This window comes from Chaetomium tenue (genome assembly GCF_020726465.1).
Source record: "Chaetomium tenue strain MPI-SDFR-AT-0079 chromosome Unknown F5144scaffold_4, whole genome shotgun sequence".
NCBI lineage: Eukaryota > Fungi > Ascomycota > Sordariomycetes > Sordariales > Chaetomiaceae > Chaetomium > Chaetomium tenue.
In genome coordinates, this window is record NW_027117332.1 from 1741422 (window position 1) to 1761746 (window position 20325).

At 57.1% G+C, this 20325-nt stretch overlaps 5 protein-coding genes across 5 annotated transcripts; 4 read left to right on the forward strand and 1 right to left on the reverse strand.

The window, feature by feature from the left end:
• Window positions 1-345: 345 nt before the first annotated feature.
• On the forward strand, window positions 346-1416 carry F5144DRAFT_547863 (uncharacterized protein; the record flags this gene model as incomplete). The annotated part of the gene is made up of 3 exons (XM_066787500.1): window positions 346-585; window positions 679-991; window positions 1034-1416. 3 exons carry the CDS (start codon window positions 346-348, stop codon window positions 1414-1416), a joined length of 936 nt encoding a protein of 311 aa, XP_066642952.1.
• A 3394-nt stretch (window positions 1417-4810) lies between these two features.
• On the forward strand, window positions 4811-5679 carry F5144DRAFT_232809 (uncharacterized protein). Its single transcript, XM_066783253.1, has one exon. It carries the CDS (start codon window positions 5184-5186, stop codon window positions 5631-5633), a length of 450 nt encoding a protein of 149 aa, XP_066642953.1. The 5' UTR covers window positions 4811-5183; the 3' UTR covers window positions 5634-5679.
• Window positions 5680-8136: 2457 nt separating this feature from the next.
• On the forward strand, window positions 8137-10070 carry F5144DRAFT_489837 (major facilitator superfamily domain-containing protein; the record flags this gene model as incomplete). Its single annotated transcript, XM_066785759.1, has 6 exons — window positions 8137-8188; window positions 8245-8554; window positions 8611-8669; window positions 8732-8771; window positions 8839-9336; window positions 9389-10070. 6 exons carry the CDS (start codon window positions 8137-8139, stop codon window positions 10068-10070), a joined length of 1641 nt encoding a protein of 546 aa, XP_066642954.1.
• Window positions 10071-11997: 1927 nt separating this feature from the next.
• Window positions 11998-15317, forward strand: F5144DRAFT_592727 (fungal-specific transcription factor domain-containing protein; the record flags this gene model as incomplete). The annotated part of the gene is made up of 2 exons (XM_066790389.1): window positions 11998-14265; window positions 14316-15317. 2 exons carry the CDS (start codon window positions 11998-12000, stop codon window positions 15315-15317), a joined length of 3270 nt encoding a protein of 1089 aa, XP_066642955.1.
• A 1193-nt stretch (window positions 15318-16510) lies between these two features.
• F5144DRAFT_232918 (major facilitator superfamily domain-containing protein) lies at window positions 16511-18798 on the reverse strand. The gene is made up of 4 exons (XM_066783254.1): window positions 18581-18798; window positions 18105-18526; window positions 17523-18040; window positions 16511-17462 (listed from the first exon to the last, which is right to left on the reverse strand). The coding sequence occupies exons 1-4, from the start codon at window positions 18627-18629 to the stop codon at window positions 16706-16708; spliced, it is 1746 nt and encodes a 581-aa protein (XP_066642956.1). The 5' UTR covers window positions 18630-18798; the 3' UTR covers window positions 16511-16705.
• Between the last annotated feature and the right edge of the window lie 1527 nt (window positions 18799-20325).

The window sequence follows — 20325 nt, forward strand, 5'->3', positions numbered from 1 at the left end:
AGTGCTCTGCACCGTGTAAAGAAAAGGGCTTCTTGTAAGTTCGTCGACGGTTAGCCAAGCATACCCGGATGAAGCACCCGTCAGCCTATCAACAAAAAAAGGCGCGAGGGGCGACCCCGGCGTTTCTGTGGCAGGGGGGCAACGCATGTCCGTGTAGACGGGAGGTAGGGCATGGCTCGAGCCGTTGGGATGCACTGCCAGTTGGGCGACCCCCGTCCGTTGCGTATCCCGATAAATGGCGCGATCTGCAGTTTCCTGTACCATGACGGCGTCTTACGAGACGAGAAAACTGTCGGACCTTACACAATAACCAGGGGATTGTGAGAAGGCGCCGGGGATGCCTCCATGGCTTCGGGTTCCACGGCCCTGGGTGCCGCAAGGGGACGACCTGTGACCAAGCCACTGGAGCAATATGTTGATGATTTAACCGTTAATTCCCTGATCGTAGTTGGGCCTTCGGGCGGAGTAATTGCCGACGAGTGTCGGCCCTCAAAAGTCGACGAGGGCGGCTCGAGTAACCGCATTGATCAGGCCCTGCCGAGTTGGGACTTTGGCCGCGGCGGCCCGAGAAGTGAGATGGCCAACGTGCGTTCGATACCACCATGCAAGCCAACACGCTTCAGGCGTGAGTTGGCGAGGAACGGGGCTGCCGTTTGCACGATGCATTGGCGGAACCAGGACGCAATGAGTCATGATAGGCAACTGCAGTCGTCGTCAGAAGCCACCAGCGTTCGTTGGACCGTCGATAAAATGTCATCCAGCTGCATGTTCCGTCTCTTCTGGAACAGCTCCGCCGCGCCCGCCCCACGGTCGCAGACCGGTCAAGCTGCGGCCCCGAAGTACACAGCTCCGTGCAGGGGACAGAAACGCGGTGTTTATCAATCGATGGGCGGAGGATCAATCACGAATTGGTTGCAGTTTGGGGTTGGTGGATGGCCGCGGGTCGTCGTTCCCAAGAAGGCGTCCTGCTTCCCCCAGCTGGGGTCGAGCTGTATGTGCCCCTTCGCTGCATGCTTAGCCGAGCCATTGATAGGGGGGAGAGGAGCACGAGACTTGGAAGGCGGCGCACCAAGCCTCCGCCTCGACACTTCACCCGCAGCACCCACGCGCATGGACGCCCAAGTCATGTCGATCAAAGATACATCTCGGACGACCTTCTGCGGTCCAAAAGAACGAGGGCATGGACTTTGTCGAGACAGGACACAGGCACAGCCGCACTCGGCCCGTCGTCGTGCAGTACTAGTCGCCGTGATGCGCAGGCCGGGGTTTACAGGGCTGTTGACCTCGGATTTCGACTGTGACTCGTGGTGGGCTTGGTTCTCTTTGACGCTGCTCGTCGGAAACGAGGTCACGTACGGGGCCGAGGGCTCGGACCGAGCTCCCGAGACACACGCTGGGTTGAAACGCTGTTTTTAGTGAATTCGGTCATCACGACCTGAACAAAACGCGCAAGTCGGAGCTTCGCCAACAATTCCATCTTTTAAAACGGAAACCGATAGTGTTGGATTCTCGATAAAAGTTGGATTGGGAAGGTGGAAGGTGTTAGTTAGGGGATTGACTCAGGACGGCCCGGCTTTGGGGTTTCTGGAAGATCTGAAGGAAAAAACGCAACTCCCACTGCATGCGCGAAGTGAACGGAGGAAGGAACGGCCATTGGCGGCAGCCACCATCCATCGGGCTACCCAACCAGGCAATAACGGTGCTAGTTCCGCATATTCCTTCTGCACCTGCCTGGGAAACAGCGCGTGCCAAGAGAGCCCGTCGCAGTCACAGGCGAGAGGGGGGAATCACACCCGATCCCCGGCTCGTTCGGCAGGCCTGATCTGAGGTGCAGCGTGTGCCGCCGCGCTTCAGCGCTCAGCCCAAACCACGATCCCGGGTCAGATCAAAGGCCGCCCGCAGCTGCGAAAATGACGTCTCCGCCCACGCTTTCTCTCGCGTGGCGTACGAACGGACCTTCCGTTGGTCCGTCCCACCGTTTTTGCAGTCCCAAAGAGGTACCCGTTGTCGCATCTGCAAGCGAAGCACGCTCCTCTGACAACAGTTCGACACTTTGATGAGGGGTGTTTCCAGCTGCGGTCCCTCTCGCACGCAGTGATTATTAGGTAACGCAGGCAGGCTGATATGCAACTTCGGGTGGTACATACTCTAGTTCCGCCCCCAATTGTCCCCAAGAGCGGTAGCTCGTCGGGCTTCAATACTCTTGCGCGGCGTCGCGCGCCAACTCACTCTTTGCTGACAGGTGAGCACATTCATGAGACCCCGTTCCGTCTCGAATGCAGCTCTCACACAAGATTGCAAGCCGTGGCCCGGCTCGGCGGAACCGAAACCGTCTAGTGTGCGGGGGGTTTCATTGGGAGTGCCAAGAATTCGACGCCACCCCGCGGCCCAGCACTTTGGGATTTTGTGCAGATTGGATTGTCTGGGTGCCGAACCAACGACAAACATCCAAATAGGTGTTCTCCATGGTATGATGGGAAGCGCCCATGGGCGTGTGTTATGGAAAAGAGCATCGGTTGGCTCCGTACATCATGTCAAACTCACCGAGATTGCTATCTCGAATGCGTACACAGCCCACAGTACGAATAACTACATCCACGCAGTTTAAGACAGTCATGTTCGGGTTAGTACTCTAAAACAGGCAACGTTAGACAGGGTTCTAGGTTCTTGTTGGAATGGCTTCTGGTGAGGAGGTCCCCCACGCACTTGAGCTCTGCCCACGTGCGCTCGGACCACCTACTTGTAGATTGCGCGGGTGCAGATGCACACCGCCACGAATCCGCTTCTGTCGGCCAAGGCAAGGTTGCCAGGAAAAGGAAATCCAATACGAGCCGCTTGTGAAGAATTGTTGTGAGATGGTTGGGGATTCCCAATGGGCCGCCGTCATGGTGAAGAGAATGGTTTACTCTGCACACAGTGCTGCACAGTACGTAGCAGAATCCAACAAGAGGGAACTCGTCCGTCTTTGGTCCGGGTCGGGCAACCCGGCGGATCTATCTCGGCCGTGCTGTGCCGCCACGAACCCGCTTTCGGAGGGGTGGCTATTTGTAGGCGGTGGATGACGGTGATGGTTCGATGGCTTTCAGGTCCATCCGCTTGGTTGGGACCATGGCTCCGCCACCAACAACCCCCATTCAGAACAAAGAGGCGAGTAGCTAGTGGCATTTTCTTATGGCACGAAAAAAAAAAAAAAAAAAAAAGGCCTTAGTTTGCGCTGGCCCACTGCGTGATTAACCTTCCACTCGGCTTTCCTCCATCGGGTGGTGATGTCCACAGCATGGCTTGGGTACGAACTATTCGCGGTCCAGTCAGCAACAAACGACGTGCGCCTCCCCCGATGCCTGCCTTTCCTGATCCATTGGGCGTATGTGTAGCTACCACCTTTTCTGGAAATTTGGTGCTAGGCCGTGGGCTGCATGGCACTGCTTGCAAATTAACTACGAAGCACGGGGGAGGTTAGTCAGGTACGCAGGAAGTTTCCCCTCAATCTCTGACTTTCCCCAAAGAGTTGTGTGTGGAATTGTTCTGTCGTCGCATTGGAAGCACATGATTTCGATCAGATGCGTCCCTTCAAGCAGGACGAAACAGATGACCAATCAGCTTGTGGGAACCCTTCAACAACCTGGAAGAAGTCCAGCCGTGGTCCACTTCGCTGGACTTCTGGGCCGCTCTTCTGAAATTTTCTGATAACCCTGGCTGCATTTCGCGACAACACGATATTATCAACGGCAATCTTGAGAAATGTCTGTGCGGCGATTGGCGTCATTTGTTGTTTTTCTCGAGCTGCTAGCCACCGAGACGACTAGCGGTGCAGGATCTCATCCGATGATCTGACAAGACGCACCGTGTTTTGCTGCCGGCAGTGGTCAGGGACAGGGCACGTTGTGAAGTTGACTGAAACCGGGCATCCGGCGCTGATTGGTGCAGAGTTGCAGGCCAAGTCAGAGGATCAGCTCTGCTGGTCCCCCGGCCCAGCAATCTGGTTGGACTCCCACATGGGGAAAATCGACTTTCTGGAAGCGAGCTGGCCAACAGGGGTTCGCTCCACGCAGGCTGGGTGGTTCACCGATCTGCCGGGGGGTTCGCCGTCCATGACGAGGTTGGGATGCCTGCGAGCATCTTGCCCACAAATCACCGAAAGCTTGCGGCTGAGAAATGGAGTTGTTGGTGACACCAAAAGCCTGCACAAGGTAACGTGGTGCTCCGAGCAGGGGAGGGCTCCCACCACTGTGCATATTGGCCTTTCTCCTCGGTGATCCAAGCCGCTTTCCTCGCATCCAAGGGCAAGTCCCAGTTTTTTAACGTTCTGAAACAGAAGCGGTGTCTGTTCGGATTTTTTCCCCAAACCCGATGCGTGTGTGGGCGGCGGGTTTGGGGCCGCACGCGCGGGTCACCCTCCATTATGATGTGAGCGGGTCTGCCACATGGTTCTCCATAGGGATGGCACCGGTTCCGGTTGGTTTGCCACTCGTCATCGCATCCACAGAAAATTCAGGGGCGGCAGATTTTTCCTCGGCGAGTCTGCGTTTGCCGTCTGGGTCTTGCAAAAAGCGGATGGTTCCCCGGGTGCCTCCCCGGTTGGATCATGACACGCAGGCACGTGCCGCCCTAGGGGAAGAGTCTTGCGTCGTACTGTTTGTATGCACGTCAATGAGGCCGGCACTGTGAGCCCTGTGTCAATCCATGATTCCCGTGCGGGTTGCTGCAGACGGGCCATCTGGCGTCGTGCCTCTGCAGCTGCGTCTGCATGTCTACCACCAGCAACCATTAGTTAGTAGATTGGGACTACTTCTAACTAGCATCTCCATACGGTCGCCCTCCTTTCCACTGCCATGTAGGATAACTACCTGACTAAGGGCAACTCATCGTACGACACGGTCATGGGGGTCTGAGATGTACACAGTACAGGCGTTGGCAAATGAGGGCAAGAAAAAAGCAAACACCACCTTGTTGAGTTGTGGGACGAGGGGGGCTTGGGAAAGGGTGGGCTGTTGATTCCGAGCTCCGCGATTGCTCAATGGCTTGGCTGAGCCAACCACTCGGAGCACTGTACCAACACAGTCGGCTGGTCCCCGAGCCTCCCCGTCTCTCAACAGTTGGCGCAGTTGTCAACGTTAATAAATTACCGAAGCGCTCGAATCGAGTTCGCTCCGAGACATCGCCATGTTGCACAACATTGACCGATGGCAAGCGGGCACCATGTCAAGGGCCCGGTTGGTCCAAGAGGCTGCGTGTTTGTAGCGGCTTCGTTCTGCCGTCTTCCTTTTTGGCTTTCTTCTTGGGCTGGGTTCGTGTTGCGCCGTTTCGAGCTTAATTTCGGTCCGATGCGCTTTTTTCCCCCCCTGGCAGAAAGAGTTCGAGGTGGCGTTGTGTTGTTCGCCCGAGGCCTGGGTAACCCTGGCTTCACTGCGCAAGAAGCAACGGGGGTTCTGATCGCCCGCCAATACCCACGATCCCCATCGTCTTGGATGCGAATCTTGTCCTTGATGCGTGCGCTTCAATGTTTCCGCCATGGCTCATGCCCGGTTTCCGGCAGCGCCAATATCGATCGCCTCTCGACTAGGAGTTACGGAGTCGATTCCGGCTCGAGGCTCGGGCATCCCGTCCATCCACAACAGGTCGCATGTATGTAGGTATGTATGTAGGTATGTATGTAGGTATGTACGTACTGTGTATACTCGTAAAATATCGATTGGTGCCTTTTAACCTACCAAGTAGCGGCAAGTCACGGCCGGGTTGCGTTGACTGCAACCTTGGGGCATCCGCTTGAATGTTGTGCTGTGACCGGTCTGGCGATGGTGACAAAAGGCCCGGTAGCTCCTGCATCTCCTGAATGCCTTCCTTGAGACTGCAAACGCCATGGGCGCTTCACCGGCTTCCAGTCCACTGGCAGGTGCCATCGTGACCCAGCCAGCTCCCGGTTGCGGGTTGCTGAAGGGCCTATTAGGGAAGGCACGAGGGAGATCCGATTTGAGCCCTGATGTGGTTTTTGCGCAGCTCGGCTCATCATGCCTACCGCTTTCGATCTTTTCTGGCCGTCACCCTTAGGCATCCCTGGCGGCCGTCTCCACACCGGACGACTAGTCCCGCAATTCTCCGGGTTCCGGCATCGACGATTCACCGCCTCTCAATAGGTGGCCCAATCAGCACAGCATTCTCCCAACACCTCAACCAGTTCATTCTCCATCGAAACCCGCGACATCATCCGCGGCCCAACGTCCGGGACAAGGCGTGACGAAATCTCCATCGCGAGCCTCTTCCCCCCTCCCCTCCCCGCCGTCCCCCGCCTCGCGCACAGCCCTTTACCAAGCCTTTACCAAGTCTTCTCCCAAGTGACCTATCACATCAAGGGTCGAGGCAGGATGCGGCATGTGGGTAGTTATTCATGCAGCCGTGCCACCTTGGGTTGGACTCTTTGCTTCACTTCGTGTTCAGCGGCAAGCCGCTAAATCCGCAACGAGGAAAAATGACGCCGCCTCACTTTTTAATCCCTGGAGGCAATCGACCGCATGCTTTCTCACGGACACCAGACTCGCAGCGCTCCGCCGCCTCGGTGCTGCCCGAGGCAGCTTCACAAGTGGGGAGCTGGTGCGCGTAGCCGCGTGTTGCGACCAGGCCTTGGTTGGTGGTATCAGACCCGGCGGCCCTGGGCGGCGAGGCGTTTGCTCACTCTCCCAACCAATTGCCCGCGCCAACCTCTCTCCCGAAGCACCCGTCGGTGGGCTATCACGCTGTCCATCAATCCGGAGCTGACGCAGTAGCGGTTTTTTGGACGACCTTCTTGCGAAGGCGGTCTGTTGCTTGCTGTTGTGCGATGGCCTTCTCAAGACATGCCGTCGTCCTGAACCACTCGAGGGGCGTGCCGCGGCACCGGAAAGCCCCCGGCATGCATCAAGCCTTACCCGGGCGCGCTCACAAGAGGTCAGCATGATTCTCGCGGTGCAGCCAACCGTCAACTCCTATTTGCAAGAGGGCGTCTTTTCGGGACAAAAGGCCTCGGTTGGCGCGCCTCCGACCTTGCCGCCACCGCCGACAGCACAACTAGGTATGTATGTACATTCAGCAAGTACAGTTACCGCATCGACAACAGACAACACCGTAGGTCCCACACGCGCTTTCGATCGGCGGCCGACCGGGCGAAGGCCGCGGGGCAGGGGCGTCCAACGGTGGTGGAGGACCTCCTCTGTCAAAGGATCCCACGTCCCAGCGAAACGGTGACGAGTCCATTGACCCATTGCGAATCCCTGCAAAAAGTACAAAGCATGGGTGCAGCGACAGGGTACAACCCACCCGAGGAAAATGGGCAGCTGGGGGGCGCTCCAGTCATGTCCACCGCGCGCCAAGGACCCGGGCCCCTGTCGCGGCCCAGGGTACAGGATGGCAGGTCGACTCTCTTCGCCGCGCTCACTTTCGTACCTTTTGGTATGTACTACTTGAGCTTACCCTACTGCGGAGTAGTGCTTCCCCCCAGGATCGTCTGTCTCTTCCCCGAGAGCCAGAAAGCGGGAGCTTGTCACCGCTGTTTCATTGTTTCCCTCCAGATAATTTTATTCCTGGTTTTCCTGCCCACATCCCACGCAAGGGTCCCCACACAGTCAGATGGATGATCTGGTGACCTCTGTTCTCAGCCCTTCCCGCACCCCGAGCCAGCTTCCATGGGATCCGTCTCATGCGAGCCGGTCTTGGTGGATCGCGTTGTCCCTTTTCCAAGGGAATATATACATACACTCCCGGTCTCTCGATTCCCGCTCCAGTTCAAATACCTGCTCCCTGGTCCTCGCTCTTAGTCTTTGGCTCCGTTTTCTCTCATCATCATCCTATCACTTGCCCAACATCGAAGAGCACCATCACACTAAGTGGCCACAAGCTATTCAGACGTGGTCCAGCTGCTACCGTGGTGTTTTATATACGAACCCGCTCCCACCTTGACTTTGTTCCCGACTGGTACCAACTAGGCCTCTCAACACGGACAGACCACCACACCACCCCTTTCCCCCTCCCCCACACCCCACCCACAGCCTTCTTTTAAGCTCCCGCAGGCCTACCTCTGCACACCGGCCGGTGGGCTCCAACTCCAAGCGGGCCATAAATTTCCAAGTCTCAAATTCCAGCTTACACACACGGAGGAGCCATACCATGGTCGGCACGGAACCGCCCCCATATCCGGGGAAGCAGTTGCTCATCCTCGGTGAGTTCCAGCAAACGCTCACTGTACCTATCGGGTCTTTGACTAACACGCCGTAGCACTTTGTCGGATATGCGAGCCGATTGCATTCATGTCCATCTTCCCATACATCTACCACATGGTGAAAGATTTCAACTTGACCGATGACGAGAGCCAAATTTCTTTCTATGCCGGCATGGTAACCTCGGCGTTTACCTTTGCCGAGTTCTCGACCAGCGTCTTCTGGGGAAGGCTCAGTGACAAGATCGGCCGGAAACCCGTGCTTCTGATGGGGATGGCCGGGACGGGAATGAGCGTCCTTGCATTTGGCTTTGCCCCAAATCTGCAGGTCGCCCTGTTTGCTCGTGCACTGGGAGGGTTCTTGAACGGGTAAGTTTCATGGAGCATGCTCGGGGTTTCCGGAGCCGCCCGGCTGACGGCAGAAGGAATATCGGGGTACTGCAGACGACGGTTGGCGAACTAATTACCGTCAAGGAACATCAACGTGAGTCGCCCTTACCCCAGTCGTAGGAGGTAAACGAAACAACTGACATGTATGTGTCTTAGCTCGGGCGTACTCGGTAATGCCATTGGTCTGGTGTGTCGGGTAAGTAACAATGCGTGGAGCAAAAGCCGGAGGTATTCTCGAGCGGTAGTGCTAACGACAAGGACAGTTCGATTGTTGGCCCCATGATCGGAGGCGCACTTGCAAAACCAGTCGACACTCTACCTTCAGTCTTCGCCCCGGGAAGCATTTGGGACCGCTTCCCCTATCTCCTGCCGAACTTGTTCAGCGCTATCTGCGTCTCGGTCGGGGTTGTCATCGGCCTCTTGTTCCTGGAGGAAACGCACGCAGAGAAGAAGAAGGGTCGCGATCGTGGGGTGGAGCTCGGGAACTATCTTCTCAGCTATCTGCAAGGGAGAAGCGCGAAGGCCAAGGGCAAGTTGCCAGCGAAGAACTCCGAGGAGCAACCTCTGTTGTTCGAGACGGAAGAGACATTGCCCGGGTATCTCACCAACGGAGACTCGGCGCCATCGGTCTGCGAACAGGAGCGGGTCGGCTTCGAAGAGGCATCCGGCGCCCCGGCACCGAAGCAGGATGGAAAGCCCGCAGCAAGAATCTTTACCAGGCCGGTGATTACCATTATTGCCTCGTACGGCATCCTGGCATTGTAAGTTCCCCAAGACTTGTGTGCGCTGGTGTCCAATACTGACGCGTTCTAGCCACACCATGGTGTTTGATTCACTACTTCCGGTATTCCTCAGCACAAACCCGCCTGATGAAAAGATGCCGATTTCCCTTCCCTTCAAATTCGCCGATGGCTTCGGCATGGATACCCGGACAATTGGCGTCATCCTTTCGATACAAGGCATTTACTCGATGGCATCGACGCATTTCTTGTTCCCGCTGATTACCCAAAGACTGGGCCCGCTCCGACTCTTCAAGCTCATGTCTATCCTCTACCCGCTGCTCTATTTCTTCACGCCCTACATAGTCCTCCTCCCCGAGAGCCTCCGGATGGCCAGTGTCTACTTCATCGTGGTGTGGAAGTGCACGTTTTCGACTCTGGCGTACCCGAGCAATGCCATCCTCATCACCAACTCGGCACCGACTACGCTCACCCTGGGTACGATCAACGGAGCGGCCGCCTCGACGGCCAGTTTGTGCCGCGCGTTGGGACCCATCATCTCGGGTCTCTTGTACTCGATGGGATGGGAAAACGGGTATTCAGGGCTGTCTTGGTGGGTTACTGGTCTGATAACCATTGGCGGTGCCTATGTGGGCCTGAAGATCACGGAGCCTCGGGGGAGGATGGACGAGAAGCTCGACATCGAAGCGACCCCAATGCCGCAGGGTGTCTGGGATACGGCGGGGACGAGCGGCAGGCAGACACAGCAGAGCTAAAAATCTGTGCGGATTTTTTCACGACGAACAAGTTTTCCTCGGTCAACGGATCGACATGGCCAGATGCCCCCGAGGGCTATCCTGCGCCGCCCAAGCCTTAGATGGGCGGTTGTTACCGACGGCGTTTTGCATAGGATTTTCACAAGCGACTACATTCCCCGGGTCTTGGTTTTACTGGGATAGACTGGTGTTGGCTCACCGAGCGGGTTCTCGGGAGAGATACACGCAGAGCATACACCTTTTTTCTTTTGGCGACGGTTGGGTGACGGGATAGTGGCGTTTTCCATGTCTCAGGGTTGGGGGCTAGGTCACAGCGAGTTTCTTGGTTTTAGAGACATGGGCGGAGGAGAATCGGCGCGATTTGCATGCGAGGAAGGCCACCATCCGACCCGGTCGGGACCCCCCCCCCCCCCCCCCCACCAGCTGCCACACCCAGCGCCCAGCAGCGCCTAGACGGCATGGAGGCGGTGGGGTCCAACGGGTCGATGGACACGGCGGTGGATGAGGGAGTGCTTGTGTTTGTGCTTGTGGCTTCCATTTGGACCATTCTGGGTTTCTCTCTTCGGTATACCCCCTCCCACTACGACATATCACCCACCCATGCGCATTGGTATTTGGTTTGGTTTATCTGTTAACGGGCGAGGGAAGGATGGATAGGCGTACTACATGGCTTGGCAGGCGGGTTTCACGGACATTAGTGGTTTGTAGTTAATGACAGTTTAGGCAATCGATCATCATGAGTGTTGGAGTTGATGGACACGTCGTATTCTTCTGACATGGTGCCCGGAACAAGCTGTCCTTCATGCCTTGCTTCAGGGACACCAATGCCACCGTGGACTAGTTTAAGTGGTCAACTAACTACACTACCTACCAAGTAATTACACAAGGCGCCGCAAGCTGAGATGCATTGTCTTATCTTGGGTTGGTTAGTTGCTTTTTTGTTATTCTGTGGAATTTGTATTCATGCCATCTGCCATCGACCATCTCTCAACCGTAAGTTACCACCTAGTTAGTACAGAGCAAGCAAGACATTGTTGCATCCATCACAGCACAGTTGGTAGATAATGGGAAAGCCCCACCGAGCTTCATACCACAATCGGTTTGAGCCACTTTTTGGTCACTTCTTCGCCGACACCCACTTATCTTGCTTGCTTACCTATCACACGGAACCGCATGCCGCCTGGGCATTTCGTCAATTGGTGGGGATCTGCCAGTCGCCAGGGGTTGGGATGCGCCTCTTCTTCGTGCTATCGGCCTATCCTATCACTCTATCGAATCCAGTCCAGCCTGCGCAAACTTCCTGCCCGCTCCGTTCGCGAAAGTGATGCACACCCCCGAGACACCGGCCGCACCGCTTCACGATCCGGGCATTTTAGCTCGACGCCGCTCGACCCGCCATCCCATGTGAGCTCCCGGCTTGTCTTGGTTTCCAGACCCCGCGTCTAGAGCTATTTAGGTAGCAAACACATTACGGATAAGACAGTGCGAACACGGTTCAAGCGCAGCTGCGAAGCTAAAAAAATACCGGAGCTCAAACCATGGGCCCGACCCATTGCGCCTGCAAAAAAGCCGATTAGATTATTTATCGGATATATCCACCAGCAAGAGGGCGAGGCCGGCCAGGCAGGAAAAGCCACCACACAACTCCGCGCTCTCCGCGGCGTCGGACGAGACAGGCGCGGCGGCCGAGCTCTTTCTTTCCCACCCGCGCCGTGCTGTGCGCCGTGAGCTGCGGGCGTTACTGCTCGGGATTTTAGGAAGAGGAGGGGGGGAAAGGCGACCACCTGATTCGCATCGGGCCGCACCGTTAATCGCCGAATCACGGAGCCGCACGTCGTCGAACTCTTGTCTCAGAAGCTGCTGGCTGGCTAGGTGGGTTGCGGGAGAAAAAGAGAGGGAAAAGAAAAAGGGAAAAAAAAAGAAGAGGATGCCGGCACCCGATCGTGACCCTCCGTCCCCGGACCTCCAGCCCTCCAAACGCCCCCGCCAATCATCCCCCGATAAGGACTCGCCCGTGTCGCTACTGTCGGCCGGCGCTGCCTCCCCGGCGGGCGACCACATCCACAGCGGCCTGCTTGGTTTCGGGGGGGAAGGGGGGAGGGGAGGGGGAGGAGAAGCCGGCGGCAATGGCGGCAGCGGCGGTAGTGGCGGTGGGGTCGCGGGCAAGATCGGACAGAGCAGCAGCTTCCGCAACGTGAGCGCGTGCAACCGGTGCCGACTACGCAAGAACCGCTGCGACCAGAAGCTGCCGAGCTGCGCGAGCTGCGAGAAGGCCGGCGTCGCCTGCGTCGGCTACGACCCCATCACCAAGAGGGAGATCCCGCGCAGCTACATCTTCTACCTCGAAAAACGCGTGGAACAGCTCGAGGGGCTGCTGACCACCAACAGCATCACCTTCCCGCCTCCCCAAAACCTCGACTACTGCTCCAAGACGGGCACCGGGTCCGCCACTGCCCAGTCGCCCATTGAGACCGGGCAGTCGGTTTCCTCGGAGGGGACCTACGCCCCGAGCAGCGGGCGGGGGGAGAGTAATGGCGATGGCGGCGCCGGTAGGTTGCAGCGGATAGCCTCAAAACCCGGCGGTTCGTCTGCCAGTTCCGGGGCCACCAATAATAACAACCACCGCTACCTCGGCTCGACCTCTGGCATCTCATTTGCGCGCGTGGTGTTTGCCGCGGTGCAGTCGTCCGTTTCGGACCAGAAATCCAACTCAGACAAGGGGGGCATACGCCCGTACCGGCCCTCTCCGGGCGGCAGCAATGGCGGTGCCGCCGCCACCGGTCCCGGCGCCGGCCCTGGCGCTGGTCCGGGCACTTCGATGAGGGATTCCTTCTTCGGCCTGCACACCAAGCCGACCATCCACTCGGCGACGTTCCCCGACCGGGAGCTCGGGCTAAGGCTGGTCAGCCTGTACTTTGAGCACGCCAACCCGCAGATCCCCGTCCTGCACAAGGTCGAGTTCGGCGAGATGTTCGAACGCGCCTATGCCGAGGAGGGCCGGCGCCGCGGGCCGCGGGAACTGTACGTGCTGAACATGGTGTTTGCCATAGGCGCGGGTATTATTGTGGGCGATTCCAAGGGGGAACCGCCGGCTGCGGCTGTGGCGTCGGTTGGTGCTTCTTCTTCGTCTGGGTCCAGGCAGTGCCAGCCGGAGGAGTACCATGCCAGTGCCATTGTTCATCTCGAGGCGTGTCTTGGGAGTGGGGGTGGGCTGGAAGACTTGCAGGCGGTGCTACTTTTGGCCAACTTTGCGTTGTTGAGGCCCGTTCCTCCTGGGTTGTGGTACATCATTGGCGTGGCCGTCAGATTGGCGGTCGACTTGGGACTGCACTACGAGGACGGCAAGGATCTTGAGAGTGGTCTGGCTGCTCCGGCGGCCCAGCAGAAGGAGACGGTGGCGAAAGAGAAGGGGAGGCGGGAGTATGTGCGCGATCTGAGACGGCGGCTCTGGTGGTGTACCTACTCGTTTGACAGGTTGGTCAGTCTTTGCGTCGGCCGGCCCTTTGGTATCTCGGACCAGGTCATCACAACCGAATTTCCTTCGCTGCTAGAGGACCGGTTCATCACACCCAACGGCATTGTTCAACCACCTTCCGGATCACCGCTGCCGAGCTACAAGCTAGTGGCTCACCACTACTTCCGGCTCAGGCTTCTGCAGTCCGAGATACTGCAGGTCTTACAATTTCGACAAGCTCAAAGCGCCTGGGCGGGCGGGAAAGGCTGTCAAAACCCCTACATGCACACGGCGTTGCCCTCCCCGTTCCTGGTCAAGTTTGATTCGTTCCGGTCGTGGCGAATTGACATCGACAGGAGGCTGTATGAGTGGAAGAACTCGGCGCCGCAAAAAGAAGACACCGGCGTGGCCTTCTTGACTGACTTTCTACATCTCAACTATTGGCAGGCCATCATCATGTTGTACAGGCAGAGCCTGAGCGTGCCGACGGTCTTTGAGGGCGAGTACGACACAGCTAAGGAGGTGGACAACCCTACCATTTACAACGCAGAGCTTAGCGAGGACGAGGACCGGGTGTATCTCAAAGTCGCCGAGGCGGGCCAGAAGATCCTCAGGCTGTACCGCCAGCTGCATCTCGTGGGAGTCGTGAACTACACTTATCTGACGACGCACCATCTGTTTGTGGCGGGGATATCGTATCTCTATGCGATTTGGCACTCCCCGATTGTCAGGAGCCGACTGGTAGGTGGTTCGCTTTCTTGTTGGATGGGCTATTGCTGACGTGTGTGTAGTCGATGGATGAAGTGGATTTCACTATCCTCGCAGCAACATCCGTATTTACGGATTTTATGGACAAGTGCCCGCCTGCTGAGGCATGCCGAGACGCATTTGACCGCACAGTCAAGGCCACGCTCAAGATGGTCAACGCCTCCGGCGGCTTTGGCCAACAATACCGACAGCCGCACACCAGCGTACCCTCCAATCCAAGAACCAATCTTGAACACAGCCGACTCAACTGGAGCACGAGAAGCGACAACGCCCCTATGCTAGGCAAACCTCACCACAAACGCCACTTCCGCGGCTCGCCATCAGTGGACCAGACCCCCACCGCCCTTCCGGACGCATACTCCAGCAACCCCTCGTTATTATCCGCCTTCCAAAAGGGGGCACAATACCGTCTCCCCAGCGGCCCCGCAGTGAAGGTCGAACAAGAGGGCTATTCCCACATCCGCAACCTTTCCGTCCCCCCACAGATCAACACCAGCCCCACCGCCAACACCAGCAACCCGCTTACCCCTGAAGCAGCAGCGGCGAACGTCGAGCAACAGATGATGCGCTCCCCAGCAGCCATCCAACAACGCCCCGCCCCACAACAACTCGGCTCCCCGATGGCAGAGCTGGTAAACCAGACACCACCGGCGGGCTTCCTCTCTCCGCGGCAGCGGCAGCAACCACAGCAGCAGTTCAGCCCCGGGGCAATGTCGCTTAGCGAACTGCAGGGCATGGAGTTCCTGCAGAATCTCAGCCCCAACGCCAACAGCAATGGCAACGACAATAGCGCTGGTGCGGCCGCTGGTGGTGGTGGCGGTGGCGGTAGCGCAGGGGGGTTGGACGCGGTTGACTTCAGTGGCCTGGCCGACACGCATATGGATCTGGGCTTTGGGCTGGGTTGGGAGGGGCTGCATCATGATTTTAATGATGGGCAGCAGCTGGATTTGTTTGATGGTTTCTTCTTTGGTGGGGGGCCGCAGGGTGGTGGTGGGGGTGGTGGAGGTGGTGGAGGGGGGATGTGAATGATGTTATGAAGTGAATGTGGGATGGGGAATGTGTGATGAATGAATTTGGATGGGTGGATGTCTCTGTAGGGGGGGTTAATTGATGATGGGGTTGGAGGTGTTTATATGTTTATACTCGTGTCGATGCAACTGGGGCATTACGGACGGCCTTACCCGATCTGGGCTTTCTTTATGGTGCGATACTAGACTCAGAATGCAGTTACACCATGGATGGGCTTCTGCCGAACATGTATCATGGATAATTTAATTTGTATATCCTTGGATGGCGCCCGTGCTTGAGCATACGGCCTACATGACAACTCGAACGTTAGCCATAAATACCAACTCCCAGGACATATTCAAACCCCGAAAACAATTTCATTTCTCAAATACACATACATACACGCCTGCTGTAGGTGATGCCTAGCCTGCTCCACTTGTCAATTGGCGTACATACCCCCCAGCATCACCCTTCACTCCAGCACAACCTAACATATAGATCCAGCTGACGCTCGAAGCTGCTACATACGACCATATCTACGAGAAAGTACGGGATCCCGTCCGCTCTCCCCTAGTCAAACTCGTAAGAGCCAAATTAGTACTCAGGTCGGTGACGACTGGGGAATCCTTGGTGTTGTATGTTATATTTTTTGTTGTTGTATTCTCTTCTGTGGAGCACTAAAGCCCACTTTTATAAACGACACTGGCTCACTCAACTACCACATACGACCATATCCACGAGAGAATACGGGATCCCGTCCGCTCTCCCCTAGTCAAACTCGTGAGAGCCAAACTAGTACTCAGGTCGGTGACGACTGGGGAATCCTTGGTGTTGTATGTTTTTGATCTTTTTTGCTGAGTTTGCCTCTCCTTTTTTTTTTGTCTGGGGTTCCGTGTTATGACCAGGCGGCGGTCGCTGGGTTATGATATAAAAGGTGATGATACCGTAGACGGGAGGGCAAGTTAATCGGTGATGCCCGCCTTGAAACCGAATCACACGATGTTGTTGTTTGTGGGTGGTGTGGAGTCGTTCCGGGTGCCCGTACCTGTGTTGGTGTCCATGGCGGAGATTGCCATGTAACTTGTTGCAATTAAAGATATTGTCAATGTGGCTGATATGGAATGGTAGTGCTTCATACCTTTGCAGATTAGTTGGCTGTGAGGTAGGGGCGCTGAGATGGCCATGACAAATCCAAACGGGATGGCAGCGCTCTTAAACAGTAAGTGGGTTGGTTTTATAATATGCATCATTCATTAATAGGGAAGTTTTGTTTTAGTCTGGCTCACAGGGGTATAATCTAACATCACAACCATCCATCTCTACATAAACCTCGCCACCCTTGGTTCGGACTTTCTTTCTGGTTCATCCAAATAAAACGAGAAAAATATCAAGAAAACCCCTCCGTCTACTGAGACCTCTGAATCTCATCGCCGCCCGCATTGCCGCCTGAAGAGGTCGCAGGGTCCTCCTTCGCCGCATCCGTAGACAGAACCCCCGCGTTCGCATCGGAGCCGGAGTTGGCGACCACCTCATCCTCGTCCTCGCCCGCTAGCTCCTCGAGCGTCTTGCGCTTGGTCTCCTTGATCAGGGCGGTGGAGCCGATGCCGAGCAGCATGAACAAGGCATAAATCTCGAGGACGTGGTCCATCCAGGGGTTGGGGTTGCCCGGGGTGGCGCCGCGGGTGCGGAGGGGCGCGATGGCGCCCTGGCCGATGATGCTGCCGATCTTGCCCGAGGCGGCCGAGATGCCGTGGGAGGTGGAGCGGTAGCGGGTGGGGAAGCACTCGCCGGGGACGATGAAGGTGGTGGCGTTGGGGCCGAAGTTGAAGAAGAACTGGGCGAGCACGAAGATGGCGAGCAGGCCGTTGGGCGAGATGTGAAAGTAGGCGAACCCCATCACCACGAAGAGCACCGTCAGAATCGTGAAGCCCATGAACTGGATCGGCTTGCGCCCGAGCGTGTCCACCGTGAAGACGGTCACCCAGTAGCCCGGCACCGCCCCCGCGAGCACGATGATCAGGTTGCCGACGGCCGTGTTGTACAGGATCTCGTATGTGTTGTTGGCGTTCTTCGTCGAGTAGCCGATCACCTCGAGGATGACGGCGTTGTTAAGTGAGACGCCATAGTAGGCGATGTCGAGGAAGCACCACGAGAGAGCGGTTCTGTTGGGGGGGAGTTGGTTAGTTAATAATCTCGCGACGCCCGGGGAAGTGAATGCTTACCCAGCCAAGAGCATAGCGTTCTTGGGCTTGGCATAGTGGCGGAAGAAGTCGGACCAGCTGGCCTTCTCGGTCTTCAGCTCCTCGTTGGCCTGCTTCTGGGTCGTGGCGCGAGCGAGTTCGTCCGGGGCGGCGCCCGACTTGCCCTTCAGGTAGGCCTCGGCGTCACCCTCGGCCTTTTCGACGTCCATTTTGACGTCGAAGGTGTAGCGCGGTGTTTCGGGAATGGTAAGGCGATAGTAGAGGGCAATGCAGCCGGGGACGGCACCGAATCCGATCAGGACACGCCACATCTTGTCGACGGCCTGGGCGCAGCCACCGGTGCACTCAGCGAGCTTGGGGGCCGTCTCGAGCGACGACTTGAAGCCGAGGGTGAGGAACAGCATGACAAAGGCGGCAGCGAGTTGGCCGAGACCCTGCATGGCGAAGACGGCGCCCATCATCGCACCTCTCCACTTGGTGGTGGCGAACTCGGAGGTAATGATACTAGAAAGAGGGTAGTCACCGCCAATGCCGATGCCCTAGAGCCGTTCGGTCAGTCTCAATTGCGCCTCCTCCGGGGAGAAGAGTAAGTAAGAGGCTCACCATAAGAACACGCCAAAATATAATGACACCGATGATATCCATCGAGGGGGACGATGAGGTCAGAGCCTGAGCGAGCGTAGCGAAGATAATCATGATCAGCTCGAGGCCGTACATGCGCTTCCGGCCAACGATATCAGCCAGGGCGCCGAAGCCAAGCTGGCCGATGACGGTACCGGCCGAGGTCGCGAGCTTAATGGCAGTGTCGGAGGTGGTGGGCATCTGACCGACGCCGGGGTAATACACGACACCGAGCATGAGGGTGAGGAGCGAGACGGTGAAGATATCGTAAGAATCGGTAAAGAAACCGACGCCCGCGACGACGATGGCGCGGACGTGGTACCAGCCGAAGGGGGCCCTGTCGACTTCGGCGAGGGCGAGCCGCCGCCGCTCATTCACGTCCTTGATGTGGGCAAAGTCATTGTCTAGCGAAGCTAATGAGCCAGATTATTCCTCGAGAGAGTTTAGAGATAGCATACGGAAGTTGTGGTACGCATTGTTGCCACCGCTGGTTTTTGTCGCCGCCATGGTGAGAGCGTGTACTCAGCGTGTAAGGCCGAAGTGTTGGGAGAGTTTGGTGGCAGCGGGGAGGTACGCGAGAGGAGGGGTGGGATGACCGCAAGTATCTCGACAAGGCCAGCCAGCCGGGTCGTAGTATGCTGGTGGGAGTCGGGGGGAGGGGTGAAGGAAACAGAATGGTTTCCGAGCGGGAGGGCAGGCCGGAGAGGATATAGATTTTCTAGAGAAGGGGACTGCGGCTTAGCTGAGAAGTTCCGCCGCGTTCCGGGCACGAGTTTTGGGTGTGCTCGCGTGGGCAGCAGGGCTAGTGTGCAGGGTGCCTAGCTGTTGTGTATGTACATACTGGTACATAATTAGCTGCGTCCCTGTCGTTTGTCTCCCCACTGCTGCTACCCATGCCCATGTCCGTCATCGCCCAACACCTGAGACCTGCTCACCCACCACTCACCCCACCTTTCGGTGGCTGCTTCTGTCCCAATTACCTGAACCGTGAGCCGTTCGGGTTGCGCAGCTGTTGCACGTGGGGGAGCTGGGAACTGCAATGGCTCTCCTGGCAGCGTATTCACACCCACCTGGACGGAACTTCCGGGTCGACCAACATTCCATCAACTTGATTTTCACCCTTCAGGATTTGTGAGCCCTCAAAACGATGTGCTCCATGCTCGATGCAGTGCACAATGAACCTTGCCCCTGCCCTCCATCTCTCGGCATCTCTAGACATTCTGGGCATTGCTGGGCATTTCTGGGCATCTCCGTCCCATCTGCACGTCGCTCTTGGCGACCGGCAGAGGCTTCGGCGGGGAGGGCGGGTTGCTTCGCGACCTGGCGACCACAAAATCTCCGTCAGGGCCGCCTCCAGACACCTATTTCCCCAAACAGTGCCTCGGTCAAGGCCCCTGGCTGTTTCGACCAGTCAGGACCCCCAGCTCGACTCAGCTCGAATGACAGCTATTTATCGGAAGTCGGAGAGCTATCTATCGGAAGTCGGAGAGCGTACCGAAAAGAACAATGAGCCAATCGCTCGTTGATGGAGGTCCAGAAGCGGAAAGTCGTACCAGGATGACCAACATGGACTGTTACCCACAGCAGCGGGGCCTGGGCCGTTCCGGGAGCATGGGTCTTCCCCACGAATGACAGACCTGAAAGCGCACCACGTTTCGGGTTCTCGAGCGTTGGTTCGTCGGATTTTCCCGTTTTTTATTCTGGGGCATGGGGGACTTGCATCTACACGTAAACCAAGCTCCAGATCCTTCAGTGGACGGGGTTCGATGCCGACTTTTCCATGCCGCCACTGAACGGTCTCTCTTCAGTCATGGCCATAATCTCGATTTGAACCTCGGTCGGAGTCCTCTGGACTCGTGGCATGGCGGCATGATATTGCCCTGGGTGCCTGGCTACTTGGCGTGTCTTGGCAAAACCGAGGACACGCTCCAAAGAATACTGAAGTCGATGATGCTGGAATGCGTTCATTGTGCAACCTCCGGCACTCAAAAGTCTTTGTCTGAGTCTTGCATACATCGACAAGCAATCGATCGGTCATCGCCGCAGTCTGCGACCGAGGACGTGTGGCGCGGGCCAATCGGATACAGCAACCCAGGCACGAGCCGTTTGTGTGGTGATCACTTTTTAAACCATGACGCCACTCTGTCGCACCGCACCGGCCGCAAATACGAATGGTTCGTCGGGGTTTCCGCATCTTGCTGCT

Bases quoted from the DNA above. Each gene is read 5' to 3' on its own strand.
- F5144DRAFT_232918 (XM_066783254.1), bottom strand. From the start codon at position 18,629: ATGGCGGCGACAAAAACCAGCGGTGGCAACAATGCGTACCACAACTTC. The intron at 18,041-18,104 runs GTGAGCCTCTTA...GAACGGCTCTAG, and splicing joins TATTTTGGCGTGTTCTTATG to GGCATCGGCATTGGCGGTGA. The intron at 17,463-17,522 runs GTAAGCATTCAC...CCCCCCCAACAG, and splicing joins AACGCTATGCTCTTGGCTGG to AACCGCTCTCTCGTGGTGCT.
- F5144DRAFT_232809 (XM_066783253.1), top strand. From the start codon at position 5,184: ATGGCAAGCGGGCACCATGTCAAGGGCCCGGTTGGTCCAAGAGGCTGC.